The following is a 19,341-nucleotide window of genomic DNA, read 5'->3' as shown; positions in this document are numbered from 1 at the left end:
AATTAGTCGGAATAGATATACCATAGATAATAGACACCCCATACTGGATTGGAAACTTCTAAGCGCCACCTAATCTATCCGCGTTTTGCGCCCCTATACTGTACACAGTACCGGGAGTATATTTTATAAGAACATGTTTTGCTTACTGGTGAGTAGTAAACCTACCCCTATGGAATATAAGATTTGGCCTATTCATAGTGGGTGTACTGATGTGTATTAGCTAGAAGTTTGACAAGCGCGAAAGGTTGATACTTGACTAAACTGGAGCGAATATACCATGAAACACATACCAGTACATGTAGCATTAGTTAGTAATAAGCATCAGCCTTAAACTAGACTTGTTCACCCTGCCATTTTCACAAACATGTTCAAATACTTTTTATACGGAAAGCACCTATACCAGTAGTAGGCCAATCGCCACCCAAGAAACTATCTACTAAAATTACTAGTTAAAACAACCGAGCTGTATCCAGACAGTAAAACAGAATCTTCAAATGAAAAAGAGTGTTTGAAAACTTCAGGCGCAAAACGCGGGTAGAACCGTAGTTTTGTATGGGCACTATACGTGTGCTTCCAATCCAGGTAGGGGTGTCTATTATCTATGGATATGCCAATGACTCACTGAGTACTCATCAATAGGAATGTGGTCACCACAAGTCAGAACTACAGCAGATCAGGAGGGTCAATGCCTCACTTGACTCACAATCTCACGAGAGTGATAAATCCATCAGTCAACTCAAGACCACTGTGTCTATACTGGAACAAGAGATCAAAGACAAAGAACAGGTGTGAACTTATGGTGTCATATTGAGTAATCATGGTTGTGCTTTGTGATACACTGTACCCGTGCATGCAAATGATAGATATGATGGCTAGCGGTTGGACTTGGACTGATTTCAGTATAATTATATCCCATTTTAGTACTGACAGCACTAACATAGCTATGACTGGCAACATTATTTCCTCCCACTATTACTAGGTGATAACTAACCCACTACATACATACATACATGACAACTTAATTATCACCCAGCATGTCTCTTTGATCACCTCACATATGTTAAGTATGCATTAATACTAGTTCACATAATTGTATATGTGTTGCTTTTGCTAATCCAGTTAAAGTTGCAATGTTTCAACGTCAGTGACATTAGATGGGTGTCACTGCACAAATATGTATGACAGTTTAGCACCTGTACTTTATTTACAAATAAATCAGTCTAAGGTCGTAAAAAATAATGTAACAATCAGCATTACCACATGCAGCAATAATCTCTCAACTTTGATTTATTTTGATACAGTGTTTTATGAAACATGCTATTCAGCTATATGTATAATAAATGTTGAGATATCCTGTGGTGCTGCTATAAGATTTATTCTGGTTGTCTTGTTTATCACATATCACACACTCGGCCACACACACTCACATATCGCACACTCGGCCACACATGCACACACTGAACACTTCAAAGCATTCCTTACTAGTAGGATGTGTTCTAGTGTACATTCTTGTGGCTGTGATCAAATTAGTTCATAGACCAGTTGTCATGTTTTGTTTACCCTGTGGCTATTAATAGGTGATCTCCAGGACAACAGAGTTGCTAAATTCAGCCAATCAAAATAAGGTGGGTAATAAAACAAAGTCAATACTTGTGAGGTGCTAATTGGTGTTAATAGGTGACAGAGTTCACCAGTCTTTGTTCTGTATAGATGTCATGTAACTACACATTCAGTTGTAAGATATTGAGGGTCAAAATGTGAAATGTCTAATTCATACAAGAGAATTTGACAAGCCTTCTGTTGCCCTAAAGCATTCTATATGAGTGCTAATTACTGGTTAAAAATTTGTCGTGGTTCTCTTTTAGTTGGTATTGAGTCCTATTGACTGTTCTTCATAATTTGAGATGTTGCAGAATTTTATCTACGTAGTTGCTTCTAATTTGTGACAGTGCTGTCTCTGCATAATTATAGCATCACTCAAAAAACCATGTTTTAGTTGCTCTCCTTGGTATCGTGTGTTATGTCCTTGCCTTGTTACACCTTAATCTGTCGATAATTATAACAACCCTTGTACTTAGAAATAAAATATTATATATTGTTTTCCCATCTAGGTAGCACCTAGGGTTCACATTGTTAAATAATTAATCTGCAAGCCTGCCTGTGTTATTTAATTTCGACATGTAAAGCAGTTACAATTAAATAGTTACCATTAAATATTATCACAACACTGTACAATGGCGTGTGAGGGGCGAGGTGTGTGTTGTAACACAAGTAATTGTTATGACTTGTTGTACAGCAACAGCAAGAGAGTTTATTGCAGCAGAAAAACAAACAGGTGTCCGTACTGGATGCTACTGTCAAGTCTGCCTCAAAAGAAGTCAAGAAGGTATGAGCATTGTAGTTTATTCCATGCCTACTATACAATAAAACAGTGTCACTTATAAATACTGTGAATTCACATGAACAACTTTTCATGAATTGTACGATTTTGAGCACTTTAGTGAGCATTTACTGCTATGGGGAACATAGTGACTCTGAAATGTTCATATTTCACTTTTGTTTTTCACACATAGAAAAACTGTGAAGGTTGACTGTTTTCTTTTATTGTTTTTCTTTTTAAAAAATTCTTAATACACTATGAGCAATCATTGTTGGTCCCACGTTGTCGGCTACCCTATTAGTACCAGGACAAGTGTCTGGTTTATCATTCCATAGTGTTAACTAACACATTCTATGCAGGACAGACCAGGCCATTGTGTGTAGTGATATTACTAATAATGTACTTGTATAGACTAATGGTGTTGGCCATGTATCCATTATTATAATGAATGTGTTTGTTGGCTGAAAGTTACCTGGGAACTGTATGTGAAATTTCTGTGGTACATACAACTGTCTGTTGCTTACGAAAAGTTTTACATTTTTCAGACATCGTTTTTAATGGTCCATTGCTATAGAAACAAAATTGGTTTTTGTAACAAGATGGTCTGACCTACTTGACATGGTCATTATAATATTATTAGTGAGGTAGCTTATTTCTTTATTGACTTGAAATCAGATCTTTAAATGCAATGCTTAACTTCTGCTCAGCTATGGAGACTTAGAATATAGGTATATATCGTATAGAAAAGAAACACAGACTTTCATAAAAATTCTTTGGATGTCAACTGTAATCCACAGTATATTGTTTCAGCTACTAACACTCAATATAACAACTTGAAAAGGCCCCTCACAACATTTTCTTGCTAACATGTTAAAATGATCATGGATTTTTAGTATTCAAGTGTTCTCTCTCTAATGTGTTAACAGTCAGGTACTCATGAGTACTAGTTATTTATAGTCATATCTTATGACATCTGTGATGTATATATACATGTACCATCTATATTATGAGTAACCCATAAATGTTACCAATAATCAGCACACTTGTCCGTGGTCTCATTTGTACACATTTAGACTCCTGTAATCAGGACACCTTGATAATCAGGACACTTGTCCATGCTCCCATTTGTATTAGTGTACACACATTTAGACCCCTGAAATCAGGACACCTCACTTAAAAAGGATGCTTCAGCATTATTCCAAGGTGTCTAACATAAAATGAATACAATACACTACGCATATGACAAATACGTGTTGGGAAAGTGACCTGAGAGAGTGTGCTCACAGCTAGTTAAAAAATTTTTAGAAATATTTGGTTTTAAAAACTGAAAAATTAATTGCTTTAGTTATATAATCTAGTTGGTAGTAAAGCTATTTTAAACATTACCTTTTATGGGCCAGCATATTTGAACAATGTTACTAATGCATATGAATATGACCACTATCCTGCCATTGTAGACACTGTTTGTGTAGGATAGGACAACTATTTGTTTGTGGTGTTTGCTCTAAGCCTATTTCTCACAGTGTTACCATCTGTGTTTGGTTTGGTAGGGTAATGAGATTATCCAAAAACTGCAAGCAGAACTGAGATCACTAAAAGGAAAGGTATGTGTATTTGTGGCACATGTATGCACACACACACACACACACACACACACACACATACACACACACACACACACACACACACACACACACACACACACACACACACACACACACACACACACACTACAAAATATAACCGATGTTCATTTACACAGATGAAGTTAAAGAATATGGTCACTACAGAACAAGAGAAGTTAATAACACAAAAGGTAACACAACTCATATGATAATCATCCACTCCACCTCCCTAATAGGATTCTTGTCTAGAGAAGCAGAATCAAGAGCTACAGCAATTACAGTCAACGCTAACTGATAAGGAACGAGAGGTGAGTGTGTGGTATACTGTCTGACTGGCTGCCACCATGTGATATTACCATAAATGTTTACTCAGTATAAAATATGCTACCTTCCACTTAAATGCCATTACAATAACACTTCAACCCTTACAGTATCCCTTAACCCAACCACTAACATTTCATGATCATCTACCCAGTACTGAAGACATAGCTGCCCACCAGTGCAGGCTACTGTAATTAAATTTCAACTGGTACTCTCAAGTTGCTGACTCATGGTTAGGCTACATGTGAGCTGGAGGGGCATATATCAGTGGCAATTTATATCCATTTTGGACCCAATCCAAAACTGAGGGAAAAGCCTCTAAGGTAGCTGACTAGTATCCCAAACATCTACCCTGGACATCCATAACCTGCCCACCCAGTATTGGGGTGGTGCTTTGCTCAACTTCCCACAGCCTATATGATAAGCCTTCTGAATAAGATTCACCCTCAAACTTCAGTCCCCCAGACTCACTGGCTTGTTCCACAGCCATAACCTCAAGTACCTGTGAACTCATGCCCTGGGGCTGGTCAACAGTTAATCTTGCCATGCCAGACACATCACTCATACTAACATTATTACTACCATACTGTGCACAGGATATGTCTTGGTCATATTGAAACAGTTACTCTGCAAGTGGCCCCACCCAGCACACCTGAAGCATGGTCCAATCAGGCATCCCTGTGGCATCCAACTGGTGGCTGATTGACTGGACCAGTCGGGTGGGGAGCTTGCAGGCGGAGGATTTCCCACACCGTGTCCGGTAGTTATGGGTGGGGTATAGCCCATCTGTTGCAGTGACTGGGGAATCTGCTGGGCCTTGCCCCTTCCCTTCCAGGTAGGGTTAGCTGGTCTGTGGCATTTTTCAGTTTCCTCTCAGCGTCCTCTCCGCCTTTATTAGCCGTTTTCTTGTCTTCGCTATCACTAGCTAGGTTGTTGCTCTCATAGGCCTCTACCACCACCCAGCCAAACTCAGAGTGGTCTGCAATCTTTATCAGCTTCTGTCTATTAGTGATGTCTCTCATACCTGCTTGCAGCTCCTCCTGGAGTGTATCATTTGTTTTGGCAGTGGTTTCGTAGATTCGGTCAAGGCATGGGCAAAATGATCGTCAACATCGCTGTTGAATCAGAATTGGGCTTGGTGGTCCTTCTTCCTGAAGATGACTCCACGATCGCTTTTTAATTTTTTGACAACTATCTGTGCTACATCATCCCTGAGATGACATCTTGATGGAGCTAATCAATCTTGTGCTGCAAATTAGCCCGTGATTGGCTGAGCTCGGTTAGCAGGTCATCAACTTGTTTCGCTGTAGTGGGAGCGTCAGGCTCAGTAGACATCTCACAGAGAGAAATGATACACAGAACAAAGCAATGTACAGTAGTAACAATACTCAGCTAGATTGAATTATTAAATTACTAACTACCTATATATACGCTAGCTCATGTGCTCTCATTATATACTGTACCTGTATCCAGCACTTCTTGATTATGTATGCAGCTCTAAAACATGTTGATCACAAATGAAAGGGAAAATAGCTGGAAAGTTGCCGATAGTGAATGCACAGTTCATTTTGATGCTAATGTTTTACTATATTAACTATTCAGTATATTCATTATCTGCTATCACAGCTTTGACTTTCAGGCCTCAAATATAGTGTTGTGGCTTTCTTAACAGCTCGGTATGACAGGTATAGTTCAGAGCCCTTAGCTCCTGCAATAAATAATGAACTCTGAAGCCCGTAAACAAATAATGTTGGGTTTGATTTACACTAGCACATGCACATCTAGACCTTCAGTGACACCTCACTAGTAATGAGTATAAAGGGTTACACCATCCCTTACTTTTTTTTAGGTGAAGAAGCTAACAGAGACAGTGGATGTTACTAAACAGAAACTGGAGGAGTGTAGAGAAGTACTGAAAACCAACGAGAATGGTGTGTGTGTGTGTGTGTGTGTGCTATTAGAATGTTTTGTTTGTGTGTGTGTGCTCAACCTTTAAACATGGCACAGTCCTTACCACAGTGCTGGTATGCAACGCAGTTTTTCCATTGTTGCCTGAGGCTTTGTGTGTGTGTCTGTCTGTGCATGCTTGAGTGTGTATTGCACATTGTACATGAGCTGGTATATATGGTACATGTAGCTAGATTATTATTCCTTGTACCATACAGTGATCAACTGGTTGAATAAAGAACTTAATGAACATCGGCTACAGCAGCCACTGATCAGTTCTAGTAATCAGTTTCTGATCAATAGACCACCAACAATGACCACTGCTAACTCATATAAGGTAATAGTGGTAGTGTAGTGTCATGATGATATCATGATGTATAGCCACAGTTTACTAGTACTCCTGATGGGCCAGTACCTCGTCAACCACTTCACTCAATGACAACATTACCTCAGAACTCACAAGTGAGTAAAAAGTTGTTTGTGCGTGCGTGTGTGTGTGTGTTTGGGACGAAAAAAGGCTTTTGTAAATTCATTTACAAACTTATAGAAATATGAAATCCTACTAATTTTCTCACTATCAACATCTTTAGCATTGCTTAGGAGTTCTACAATTGTCAATGATCGTACAATGCCAAAGTTTTTATTGGTACTGAAGGACACTATTCTCTGTTAGAGGCAAATTTGTATTGATATTAAATTGCAGTGTTAATATTAGTCTTGTTTTCTCATCAGGTAATGTTTAAACGTACTGGATTGGTGGGAGGGGCTGTGCCTACTCCATCCCCATTGGCTGTATCAGCGGCACAGTATATCAAAACATCCAATAGCAGCACAGCACAACTAACCACACCCACATTTGGTAAGCTATATATGTACATTTTAATAACTGATCACAAAAAGCAAGCACCATACACTGTGTAGTGGTAGTTATAACACTTTTTGTGTTTACTGTCATTATATGTGACACATGGCTACAAACCATGGGACAAAGTTTACACCAAATGAGCAAAGTATTCTAAAATTTAGCAACCATCATAATTTAACTGACTGTTCAATTTAAAAGTTTTTGAGTATAGGTGTATGTTCTATTAGAGTATTTAAACACAACCCATCTGTGTAATGTGCCTCAATTATCCAAGTTTCATTAAACACAAACGCCACTATAATGGCTCTAACAACATACATGCATTCAAAGTCATATATCTCATAAAGGGATTATCCTATGAGTAAACGGTTTGTACCGTGTTACTCTGTGGTTAATGGCCATTTTCTTAAACTTTATCTAAATATCTTAACGTGATCAAGTGTGATATAAGGCAAATCTGCTTTGGAAAGAATTTTTACTGTTTCTAAGACGATAGTTACGATGATACTACCTGTCAAAATGAATAGAAGAAATAAGGAAGGGTTAGTAAAAGTTATTATGATATTGTAGATCTGTTCATTGTGAGTAGTTTAGTGCTAACCACAGAGGAATAGGTGGTCCATACACAGATTAACAGGAGCCCAAGTGTTGTATATCAAAATGCATATTTTATGTGAATAAGTTTTGCTTTAAGAACCAAAGCCACTATAGTGGCGTTTGGAGCCAAAGGGTTAAAATTGTCACTTGTCTGTAAAACTGTGTTGTATACCTACATATATTGTGAGTACATATAATATTGGGGACCTACCTCCAGATCTGCCTACCCCATAGTATGTAATAGTTATACCATGGCTGCGAGGGATTTTGCTGATATATACACCCAAAGCCCGAGGGCTGCGGGTGTATATGTCAGCAAAATCCCAAGCAGCCATGGTACAAGTGATATATATATCACTTGGGGCGTACTCACCTAATAGGTGAAAGAACTAATGAGAACTCATCCCATTTGTTTTATACAGTAGCATCTGAAGATCGATTGTGGTTTTAATAGCGTGGGCTAATAGCCATCAAAACGTTGTCCATACGTTAAAACGTCATTAATACGTTACTATGCTTCAACACGCAATGTTAGAAAACTTGCGATTGTGGGATGGAGTTTATATTGTTATCATTTTTGTACTAAGTTAAGCCAACTAACTTCGCTATTGGGACAGTAAGTAAGTTATTATATTAAGTTAAGTACTTAGAACTGTAAGTTACTAACCTATTTCAACGTAGCAGTAGTAGCTTTGCTGTTCCATGGTCTGTTCAAAGGCTGATACGTGGTGGGTAGAAATACGCATCCACAATCGCCCAAACAATTCTTTTGTGCCTTCATTATCCTTTAGTAACAACCAACTACTCTATCTTAGCCTATGTACTAAGCTTAGCAACCTCTACAAAACCGAGTCCCACAATACAAAGCTCTATGTCACTCAATATAACGAGTCAAAGCGCATCGATTCTTTGAACTGGCTGGGTATCAAAGTCATTGGCAAACTGCTTTCCCATGATATTGCCCAGGAAATATGCGAGTTAAACACCGAGCGGCGCCTTTATGTACTAGTAAAGTACCATAGTAAGTATATACAACAGTGTGGCTGAGAGCCTAATATAGCTGAGTGCTTGAGACCACACCATCGTGATATATTTTTGTAGTATACGAGATGCTTTAACTCTAAAGTTGTAATCAAGGAAAAGTCAATTGTGACCTGATGCCACAGTACAGTGTTCTTGTGTACTTAGTACATTTACCTATTGTATTTACATTACTGTTTGTTTTCACTTGTAGCTCCACCCACCTCCACAAAGCTGAGCAGTGACAAGGAGAACAAGCCACGTCCACCTTTACTGGACCCCAAATACCTCACTGCAGATGTACCCATCAAATCACAGCAGTGGCAAGGAAGTGTGACCCCTAACATCACAACCACACTCAAATACTCTCCAGTAACATTGTCTGGGGGTGTGACTAAAGGAGGGGCTCCCCCTAAATTAATGTCAGCATATTTCCCCAATAGCACACAATAATACTAATTACAAAATAAAAAGATTTTTATTTTAATGTGAGTAAAGTGTACATAAAGTTCACTGCACCAATAATATTTGGTTTTCATATAATACATGTATATAAAAATAATTTGTTCACTATGTGGATACAATTATTTTCTATATTGTTGTAGTCCAGTAGTTTCAATAATTCCTTCTCCATCATAATCAGTGAAATTATCATATCGTAGCATCTACAAGACAAGCGCAAGCAATTGTGGTTAAGTAAAAATGTTTTATACCGAATTGTATGACTTCTCTATTACAGTTTGGTGACCACTCAGGAAATGAAGCTAACAATGTTCAGAGGTTTATTTTGTGTGTCCAATGAAAATTAGGTTGTTGTGGAATACTCTTCTTGTACTGGCTAAGCTCTTACAGAACATACACTTGTAAATTGACTACTGTACACAACAATTTTGACGTAAGAAAAATTTGACGAATTCAGACTTCAGCAGATTTGACGAATAAAATGTTGACGAAAATCAAGAAATTGTAGGCAAAACTTGTACTTTTAAGGACGCTTATAAACATTTGATGAATTATCCCAATTCGTCAAAATTTCCTTGTGTACGGTACTCCACTATAGGTTTGAATCAATCATGCTTCTGAACAATGCTCCAATAGTAAACCTAGACTGATGTTGGGATAAATACTTGTGTAGCAATGCTTCATCTGTAGACAATATTCTTGTTATGATGCTTGGATACTTGATCCTGTTAGTATTCACATTTTCTGATACCATAATTTGCTCCTCTTCATGGTAAAATAAGATCTGAATGAAACAATTTTTTACACAATTAAAGAAGTTTTTGAGTATGCAGTGCATCTTGGTTTCTTGTAACTGTAAAACATGAGGTAAGGTGTTTGCCATAGTAACCTACTGTTCTAAATAGTGCACTGCCTCATATACTGTATTAATTATTGTTTACCTAATTACCCATTATGAGAACATGCCATTACTACATCAAAGTATATGAGATTAATAGCTAATCAAAAATGATGTCAAAATACATTGAAACCTATGGAAAACAGGCTTTTGCAGTTGACTTTAAATATCCCAGTAAAACTGGCACGAGAACTCGGTGCTAATGTAATTGAGATATCCTGGAGCCACCCTAGGTGGTAGATATCCGAATACTTTAAAATACCTGAGCTAAAGTGATGGCTAGTGTGTAGAAATACATCTACAAAGGGAAAGAAGGCTGACCTTGGTGAGGTAATAGCTATAAAGTATAGTACAACTCAAGCTTAATTTGGTACTCATCAATGTTGACTATTGATGAGTATAATTATGCATTGTGCCCAATATCAATATACAATCTGCACTTAATAGCCCCCTTATACATTAATGGCCATCCATTTTCAGAGTTACAGCCCTACATACAAAGTAGCAACAACAGAAAAATAGATTTGAGGTGCTAATTACATGTAAAACAGTTGCAACTTACAAACGCATTGACATTCAAAGGAAAAATTTGTGAAGAAAAATCAATCACTTCAACATGACATAAACAAATGCTCAAAACATGTGTATCCTTGGGTCTACTGCAACGAAACAAAACTCGTCTTGAGTAGGTGAATAAGATGATATCCAGGTTTATATTGTTAGTCCCTTCCTTCACTAAGAAAGAAGCATTCAAAAAATTTACAGAATTTTTAATACACAAATATTTTACCCTTTTTATTCCACGCTTTATATTGAGAATTTAGGCTTGCGTGATTGTGTCTGGTTTTCTCAGATCCAGTCACCAATAATAATATATGTATATACAAAACTGTAAGTCTGTTCCTTCAAAGTAGAGAATGGAGCTTTATAAGTATATCTCAATTTGTTATGTTAGTCCTTAGAAATGGCTGGGTTTCCAACTATCTGTAACAGTCCGTGACACAGTATATTTGTGACCATGGTTAAATGCTGGAAACTATTCTGGACAAGAGAGCTTATACTAACCCAGTCTCCATTGTAAATGACTTGTGCTGCTGTTGTCGAACTGTCAACAGAAGGTGTGTTGTCTGCATCAGGGTCTTTACCAGCAGGTGATGAGAAGTCAATAAAATAAATTAGCCAGATATTTGTATCACTGTGGACACAAAGTTGGATATATATATCCAGACAGGTCAATGTACCTTAAGAGCAATTTGCATCCCAAAAATGAAGAAAGATATTGTATGTATATAAAGTAGTAATGAAATTAGATCACAAAGGTATGACATTAATGGTGCAAGCTATGGTTGTAAAAGCCCTAAAGCAAGTTGTAAGCACGTTGTTGCTTTGTGTTATGCTCTTGTGGAGTTTCCAAAATGCCTTACAAACTGCAGCAGCTTAGCACACATCTAAACCAAGAAAGGTTGCACAGATCCCAGCGACCAGAAAGAAAACCAAGTGTCAAACCAACAAAAAAAGAACCAAGTGTCAGGAACCAGACTATGATCCTTGGCCACTATCTGTCAAGGTAAACAATTAGTTACTCCTGGAAGACCTAAGAGTCTCACTGTTGCAGTCAAGTCACAACCATACATTTTCACAACTACTCATTGCTCCAGTAAGTGTTGCTATGCATGATCACACATATACTCTGGCCTATTCTACTAGTGCTTCAGCAGCACTTCCAGAAGAGAGCAGCAAAATTATATACATATATACACAAATTTCACAACAGATATTCCACAAGCATTGTTATCTGCTAAATCTATTAAGAGTTTTCAGAAAAAGCTTTGAATGACAACCTTCAAATTCCGTACCACCTGTGTTATCTGAAATAAAAATTGCGTCAACTCATCATATTTCAGAGGAGGAAAGGATATGATGGATGTGCAGAACATAATTATTATGATTGATTCCTCCTGTATTCTCAAGAAGTGATCTTAATGTTGATGCAGAGGAAAATATTGAACAGAGCACTAGAGGCCAAGCACAGTTACAAACTATGGCACATACTGTAGAATCGGGTTGTTAAGTGCATGTGTCTACTAAGTGCATATTATTTGTTAAGCACATACACTTTTCTTGTTATTAACCATAGTTGACAAGCGCACATGGTCAAATGCAAGGCTCAAGATGCGACAAAGCTACACACGGGAAGAAATGCTGGAATACTGGAAAATGAATGTCTCCTCAAGCGCTTACGTCTCCCTTGAGGTCTCCCTTCGCTGTGTATACAGCAAATCAGCCATCTGGATAGTGATAATCTTGTTCATTTTGAAGGATTTCACCCAGAAATAGAGTCAAATATCCTTACACACTGGTGTGGTGACCACAAACTATTAACTCCTCTACAACGTAGCAACACATCATAATTATTTATTAGGCATATGCACCTAATAGATAGTATGATTTTTTACAAAAGTTTTCTCCAAATATTATAAGCGCTTGTGCTTAACAATCAGATTTTATGGTAGTGAGAACGAGAAGAATCACTGCTTCATTGTGTGGGAGGATTCTTTGTCAAAATGAGATGACTTTGGCTTTGTTAAAGCTGTCTTGTATCCATGTCCCTTCGAACATCCTCCTATTACCATCCAGTGGGGCAAAGACAACAAGCATATAAGGCTAGCCAGAAATATGCTAAAAGTCATGGGGAAAAGGAACTGGTCATTAGAAATTGTGGCTTTATTATCCATTTATCCTGTTATGGGGTGGCTAGGGACTTCACCCGATGCATGCGTGACAGATCCTTATTCTGATATTCCAGAAGACAAAGCAGCAAAAAAAGATCAAACACCTATCAAGGCTTGCAAAGATCCCAGTTTTCACTGTTACTATCACAATGGTGGCTTTCACCTAAAGAGGAATCATCAGTACTACCATCAGGTGCAGCTCCAATTATTTGTTGGAATAGAGAAGCACAATTGGTGTGATTTTGTTGTGTATATTACAAAAGGAATTGCAGTTGAAAGAATTTGGTTGGATCCTGAGTGGTGTAAATGTAGCATAACTGAACTTGACAGCTTTTATGAAGCATACATGTTACCTGAAATACTGTCACCATTGTACAAACCATCAAACATGTTGTAAATGTGGAACACTAATATTATGTAAAAACACAACATATCATTATTTGAAGTATTATGTAAGAAAGTTTGAAGGAACAGTTACTATTTTACTCAGGTCTAATATGTCCGTCATTACAGAGTTTTGTCCCTTGACAAAAGGGGTCTGTTTGATATTAGGAGATACCATACATGCACCATATAGTTATGTACATAAAGGTGGTAAAAAGTTGCACATTACTGCACATACGAAACATGTTTCCTTTCATACATCACTTAAAGATGACGGTAGAGTTCTGTCAAATATATGATAATTCTTTATTCTTTCCATGGCACGTTCATTGTGAATTCTTAAGGAGGCTATGCGGTGAGTTTCAACTAACTCTTCTGCTTCTTACCCTTCAAAAGTCCTCAGCATGTATAAATTAAATCTCAATTGGGCCACAATGGTATTTCTCTGAACCTCAGATACATAAAACAAATCCAAGTATGGAAGATTCACAGAAATTAAAATGTTGGAACGATCTGTCAGATCTTTTTCAAATAGTCCCAGCCTCAGCCACACTAATACCAGAAAGAAGTGAAACTAGAAAGACTTCAACTTTGTCCATGGCCAAAATCCTTGTCCTTGCTTTCCCAATACATCAGATCATCAACTCCAGGTCCCTAATAATCGTAACAATCCATCAGACTTTCATAACTACGAAAACCTGTGAAAAATGAGATACCTTTAGCAGCTGTGTTTTCTACACAAAACTTTGAACCAGCTATATCTCCTTCGAGTTTTTCTACAGCATTGTTCAATGCTTCAATAACCTCACGGGAACCATCATCACGTGATTTCCTTCAAAATTTCTGGACTTTGGTACTCATCAACATCACTAGTATCACTAGTTTACTACAGGATTTTAGGTGGTTTTCTAGGAATTGCAAGCTTTTGGTAGATAAGTTTAAGGTTGGGTACTCATCTCGACAGAGTTTTCCTTTTGCTACTAAAACAAAATGGTTGCTACAAGGTTTAGTGCTCTCAGTAAGTAGTTAGTTTGGCCGATCATGTGAACCCATATTCTTAATAATTTCTTGTTTGTTAATGGAATATGAAAGTTCCGTTTCTCTGTTGATCTATTAGAACAGCCTGGAACAGCACAACTATGAACCATCCGCTGCAGCACAAGAAACACTCTCTCAAAGACGAGCTCGAAGAACCAAACCTTCTAAATGATGTACTGCCCCCTGTGCTGTATTCTAATTACTCGTCATGGAAATGTTCCATTAGTGATATGAATCATTTGTGTGCAAGTTGTCTTGAGTCAAAAGTAGTAAAAGAAGAACTCCTTTGTAAGGTAGGCACTTTGTGGTAAAGTTTTAAATGTGTAGCCATTAGAAAACACTATATTGCTTGTTCTGTTAGTTACTGTTCTAGCCTTTACCTTCCTGGCTTGCTAGATCATGCACATAAATGATGTCGTGTGAGCAATTATTTTACTGCTGCATAGTTTTGTAATGCTTCATGGTATAAACAGACTGTTTGAAAGAGCAGTCTTCAATAAAGCCAAATATACTAGTACCATGCATAGAAAGAGAAGCTAATAACACATTAGCCATTGGAAAACGTGGTTTCACGGTAAAAAGAGGTACTTCACAGAAATGCAGCAATACACTTAATTGTATACTTTGGTTGCTTATTGAGAATGGACTTAAGTATTAAACTGCGTGGCCACTGCCAAAAGTAAACACCCATACTTGTTCAACTACTCTAATAGAACAGTCACTTCAGTGTGCAGATAATTGAAATTAGCTTAACAGTGGTACACATACTGGGCTAGACACCAGTGTAATAAAGTAATATCTCATGTTTGCATTCCCAGATTTATACTGGTGTTGTAAGGCAATATAATACTTGACCCTTGATGGTATATAAAAAATAGAAAATGATTTGACACTGTTCAGATTTCAATAATATATAAGTGTATGTACTATTAAAGTAGTTGACTGATGATCTAAATGAATGGGCTTAAATTATGTATTTGAATATTTTTGCTGTTGTTTGAACATGTTAGTTTCATTTTCTGGTACCCTTAATCACTTACAGAGGACCAGTAACTATACACCAGCCTGTAACACACTCACCTGGTATTCCCCATAATCCTCTTCATCATCATCTATGTCACCGACGTCTTCTATTATGGTACGGGATCCTGGTCCAAATCCATATGGTAGGAATTTGTTAGCCTACAATGAACAACAATGATTGCAGTGATAAATTAAACAAAGCTAGAAGTTATCACAATATCTTAATAATAGTGCAACGTGTGTTATGTAAATGTTGTATTTATCATTTGTTTTGAATGATTATTTATAAAATACAAAGATGCTGCATTCAAGTAATGTGGATCTATTTTTAGGTGGCAGACAACAGCCAGCATCATACCATGAAAATATTTTGTTCAATGTGCCACTGAATAATAATGTCTAGCTCCTTCTTTTATAATCTTTGTAGGTGTTTCTGAATGAAAAAGCCCTAGTGTGGTTTCCTCTCAGTTAAGTTAACAGCCCATGTAGCTAAACAAACTACCATAATTCGCATTTTTGTTGTTGTTGCAAAATAAGTTTTGTAAGCATATGAAAAAATTTTTGTGCGACATTTTTTTTTTTGCAAAAGATTGAGATACTCTAATAGAGCAGTCATTCACATAAATCATACAAAAATAGTGACCCAGTCTGTGAAAAGGGGTCTTGTAGCCTTTTCAATTGCATGTACTTGGCAACTTGTAACTTGACTTGTGAATGTGGTATCACCCTGCAATTTGGTTCCCTTATACCCCTAACATATCACTATGGCTTGATGTAATATAAAAGTGATAGGTTGAAAACATGAGGAATTATGATTAGTCAAACTTGACAATTTGGAAAGGTTATAAGACCCCTTTTCGCAGACTAGGTCAAATTTAATATTTTTACCTGAAAATTTAAACTTTTTTGTACAAAAAATGGAGTAAATAACAACAACTCTTTCATGTTTCTATTCTGCTTGTTGCTATAGGTATTGACAGTAATTCTGTACTACAGCTCATTATGAAAGTGAAAAATTAACACAGTAAATTAGGGAGGTTTTAACAGGATAGCCAGAGCTACAGGCTGTATAATAGCAATAAACAATTAGCATACTCTTGCTAGCAATTTCTCTTGCTTCTTTTTGACATCTGTAATGTCTTCGTTGTTCTCTTCTTGAAATTTCTGTAGTAGTGGTGGTAGCTGTTGTACAGTGTATTGCCTGTCAATTGGGCCATGTTGCAGTTTTATCACATAACATGGTAGAACTTGGGCAGCATTGAAGAACACCAGTTCATTACCACATGGTGAAGTGAAGGTGAAGTAGCGAGAGTCTGGTTCTGTAGTTAATAGAACAGCAGGATACAGCATAGTTGTAGTTCTAGTACTAACTTTTGTAATTGTCTCCTCTAAACACAAATCCCATCACACAAGCACACACAATCAACTGGCCATTATCAGAATAACTACACAAGTACACAGACACATAAAGTTACTGGCTACTATCCGAGTGTACTACTCACTGTAGACTAAAATCAGCATTAGGTGATAGGTAGATGCCCACTCCATAACGTGACCCATGTTCCACTTCAACTCCTTTTTCCCCGGGGACTATCAAGCCTTTTTGTACTAAGAGAACAAATAAACAGAATTGTACTAGACATACCTGTACACAGAGCCTCATTCCAAATGACATCATACATATTTTATAGTTGTGAGGACTGTAATATTTTGGGTACTGTTTCTATGGTGATAAAAATTCAATGAATCATTTAGTGACCAATAGATATGACCATTACTACAGCAGAAAACAATATTATTTCTATATGACTTGGAAAATCAGTTGAAACCAAAAGCAGTATTAGAAACAACCTTATGTTAGCTTTAGGTTTCTTCCTGGATTGTAGGGTTGGTCAAATTTTTGTTAAGTATCTTTAGAACTCACACTCAGAAATGTTAGAGTCCCCAAATAGAACCCATCATTTGTAGGAGTGATGTCATTTGGAATAAGGTTTATACAGACACAATTTTCTGCAACACAGTGCACACACACTCACACACACACACACACACACACACACACACACACACACACACACACACACACACACACACACACACACACACACACACACACACACACACACACACACACACACACACACACACACACACACACACTCACACACACACCAATGGATGGTAGTGCTGACATTCTAGTTCCATGAAATGCAATTTGAGCCTCCAGACTATACTGTTGTGGGTGGCTACGTTTCTTCTTCCACAGTGCTTGTGATATAGCATGCATGGTGCCTTTGAAACGATGGGCAAGATCTTGACGCATAATGTTCTCAATCTAAATGCCATATGGAACCACACAACACTGTCATCATATGCTATGTGTATAATTATTGTTATACAAGTGTTAATAATACATCAAACACTGTTACAAGTTTTGCTAAACAGTAACAAAACATTGTTAGCTTCTTATATTACAGGGATATACCCAGAAGGGCTTGTCCAAAAGTTTCAGGAAACTCGTTTAGATTTCATGCACTACTTGGAACATTGAAAATGTGAGACTTCGGGTTTTCAAAATCATTCATGGAACAGAACACATTATAAACCTTTACCTAAAGTAAACAATGGTTTTTCATATCATAGCAACATCAATTCTAATTCAGAAAAAAAAAAGCAGTGAAGAAATATTAGCTGCTACTCTCATAGAACAGTCACTTAGACATTTCACTGCTAGTGTAGTAGTTGAAATACCATAAATGGGGAAAGTTTTGCTGCGCAAAAGTCTCGCAGTTAAGGCGTAATTACCAAGCAGTAAAACTTTCGAGACATAACTTAAAAATAACATCATACAGTGTAGTAAAATTATTTAAATTTAGTCAGGAAACTTTCGCGGTTTGCTTTGAAATCGCAAATTTTAGGACTGCTAAATAATAAAAGTACAGAAGCCATATTCTGTTACTAGTAACAAGAAAATGAAATAATAACATTACCTAATGCATGGCCATAGGCTAGCGTTGTGCTATGTAAGCTACATAACAATACAGCTGAGCTAAAGGTGAAGAAAGCAGTCCAGGTGGAAGTATAAGGGAGAGTTTTACTGTACCTGGTAAAACAAAAAGTAACTTGATGTAACATTTTTCATTTGGAGTAATATGCACTGCAGAGGTAAAAGGTAATGCGTAAGTAGCTTTCCCAACATTATGTGTTGATCAAATATGATAATAACCCGAGTGGTAAATGTGTGTTCTAACTATTCATAACACACAGAATGTATACCATAATACTCCCAACACTTAGCCAAATGATATTCATATGAAATGAATCATGGTATTCACTAATTATACTGGGAAGGTGAAAGGAGTTCACAATTCAAATGACATCCATATGAAATTCATATAGTATCCATAGTGTATGTATATCATCCCATACATACAATAAGGACTCACACTGATGAGACATTTGGCTCAATTTCACTACTGGGGAGTTCACTGGATGACAACTAAGTTGCCTATATATGACAGTGGAAAGAAAATGGTGTTTAGGTATGCTAAGAGAATAGGCTGCATAGGTAAGATAGATGACATGTTAGTACATTAGTTAGCTATGCAATCCAGACTAGATGGTTGAAGTCACCTTACAATACTTGAACTGGAGTTGTTCTTGCACTGTAACGTACTGCAATCGGGTTGTATGGATAAGACATTGAATTTTTTTTTGAGAATTTCTGCTATTGAAGTGCTGGGAAATGTTTACAAAACTTTAAAACATCTATTGTTTTTAAATATTTTCTTTACAAAATATATTTTCACCATGCAGTGAGCATAGCAAAAAATTATTTCTTTTTTATTTTATAGGTAAATTAAACTAGCGAGGTCATACAATATAAATGACAAATTTGTAAAGAGGTTTACTGTACTAACATGTTTACTGTTTAAATACCTTTTTAAGATTGACCACAACAACTTTGAGACAACAAACGTAGAGCATAAGGGGAAAAAATTGAATACAGCAGATCCCAACATAACGCTTCCACACCTTCTAGTCCAGGT

The 19,341-nt window shown here is 37.0% G+C and overlaps 2 protein-coding genes across 3 annotated transcripts in view; one reads left to right on the top strand and one right to left on the bottom strand.

The window, feature by feature from the left end:
- The window catches only part of LOC136257093 (spindle assembly abnormal protein 6 homolog), a 13,910-nt gene extending 4,561 nt beyond the window's left edge, over positions 1 to 9,349 (top strand). The window contains exons 11-21 of one of the 2 annotated variants that reach the window (XM_066050217.1): positions 640 to 786; positions 1,578 to 1,625; positions 2,297 to 2,386; positions 3,931 to 3,984; positions 4,143 to 4,196; positions 4,242 to 4,313; positions 6,176 to 6,257; positions 6,492 to 6,610; positions 6,661 to 6,735; positions 7,006 to 7,132; positions 8,970 to 9,349. In XM_066050217.1, coding sequence (XP_065906289.1) covers positions 640 to 786; positions 1,578 to 1,625; positions 2,297 to 2,386; positions 3,931 to 3,984; positions 4,143 to 4,196; positions 4,242 to 4,313; positions 6,176 to 6,257; positions 6,492 to 6,610; positions 6,661 to 6,735; positions 7,006 to 7,132; positions 8,970 to 9,208 — 1,107 coding nt within the window. In that variant the 3' untranslated portion in view covers positions 9,209 to 9,349. Of the gene's footprint in view, positions 1 to 639; positions 787 to 1,577; positions 1,626 to 2,296; positions 2,387 to 3,930; positions 3,985 to 4,142; positions 4,197 to 4,241; positions 4,314 to 6,175; positions 6,258 to 6,491; positions 6,611 to 6,654; positions 6,736 to 7,005; positions 7,133 to 8,969 lie in introns of both variants that reach the window. The other variant, XM_066050216.1, reaches the window with a different exon arrangement.
- LOC136257095 (uncharacterized) overlaps positions 9,215 to 19,341 on the bottom strand; it is a 20,361-nt gene continuing 10,234 nt past the window's right edge. Inside the window, exons 5-10 of the mRNA XM_066050220.1 lie at positions 17,465 to 17,627; positions 16,795 to 16,900; positions 16,664 to 16,737; positions 16,388 to 16,611; positions 15,350 to 15,451; positions 9,215 to 9,420 (exon numbers count right to left, since the gene is read on the bottom strand). Coding sequence (XP_065906292.1) covers positions 9,340 to 9,420; positions 15,350 to 15,451; positions 16,388 to 16,611; positions 16,664 to 16,737; positions 16,795 to 16,900; positions 17,465 to 17,627 — 750 coding nt within the window. The 3' untranslated portion in view covers positions 9,215 to 9,339. The remainder of the gene's footprint in view (positions 9,421 to 15,349; positions 15,452 to 16,387; positions 16,612 to 16,663; positions 16,738 to 16,794; positions 16,901 to 17,464; positions 17,628 to 19,341) is intronic.

The sequence above is a fragment of the Dysidea avara genome, chromosome 5, assembly GCF_963678975.1.
Source record: "Dysidea avara chromosome 5, odDysAvar1.4, whole genome shotgun sequence".
Classification (NCBI taxonomy): Eukaryota; Metazoa; Porifera; class Demospongiae; order Dictyoceratida; family Dysideidae; genus Dysidea; species Dysidea avara.
Note: the sequence above shows the minus strand (reverse complement) of the source record. Positions and strands in the feature narration are given on the sequence as shown.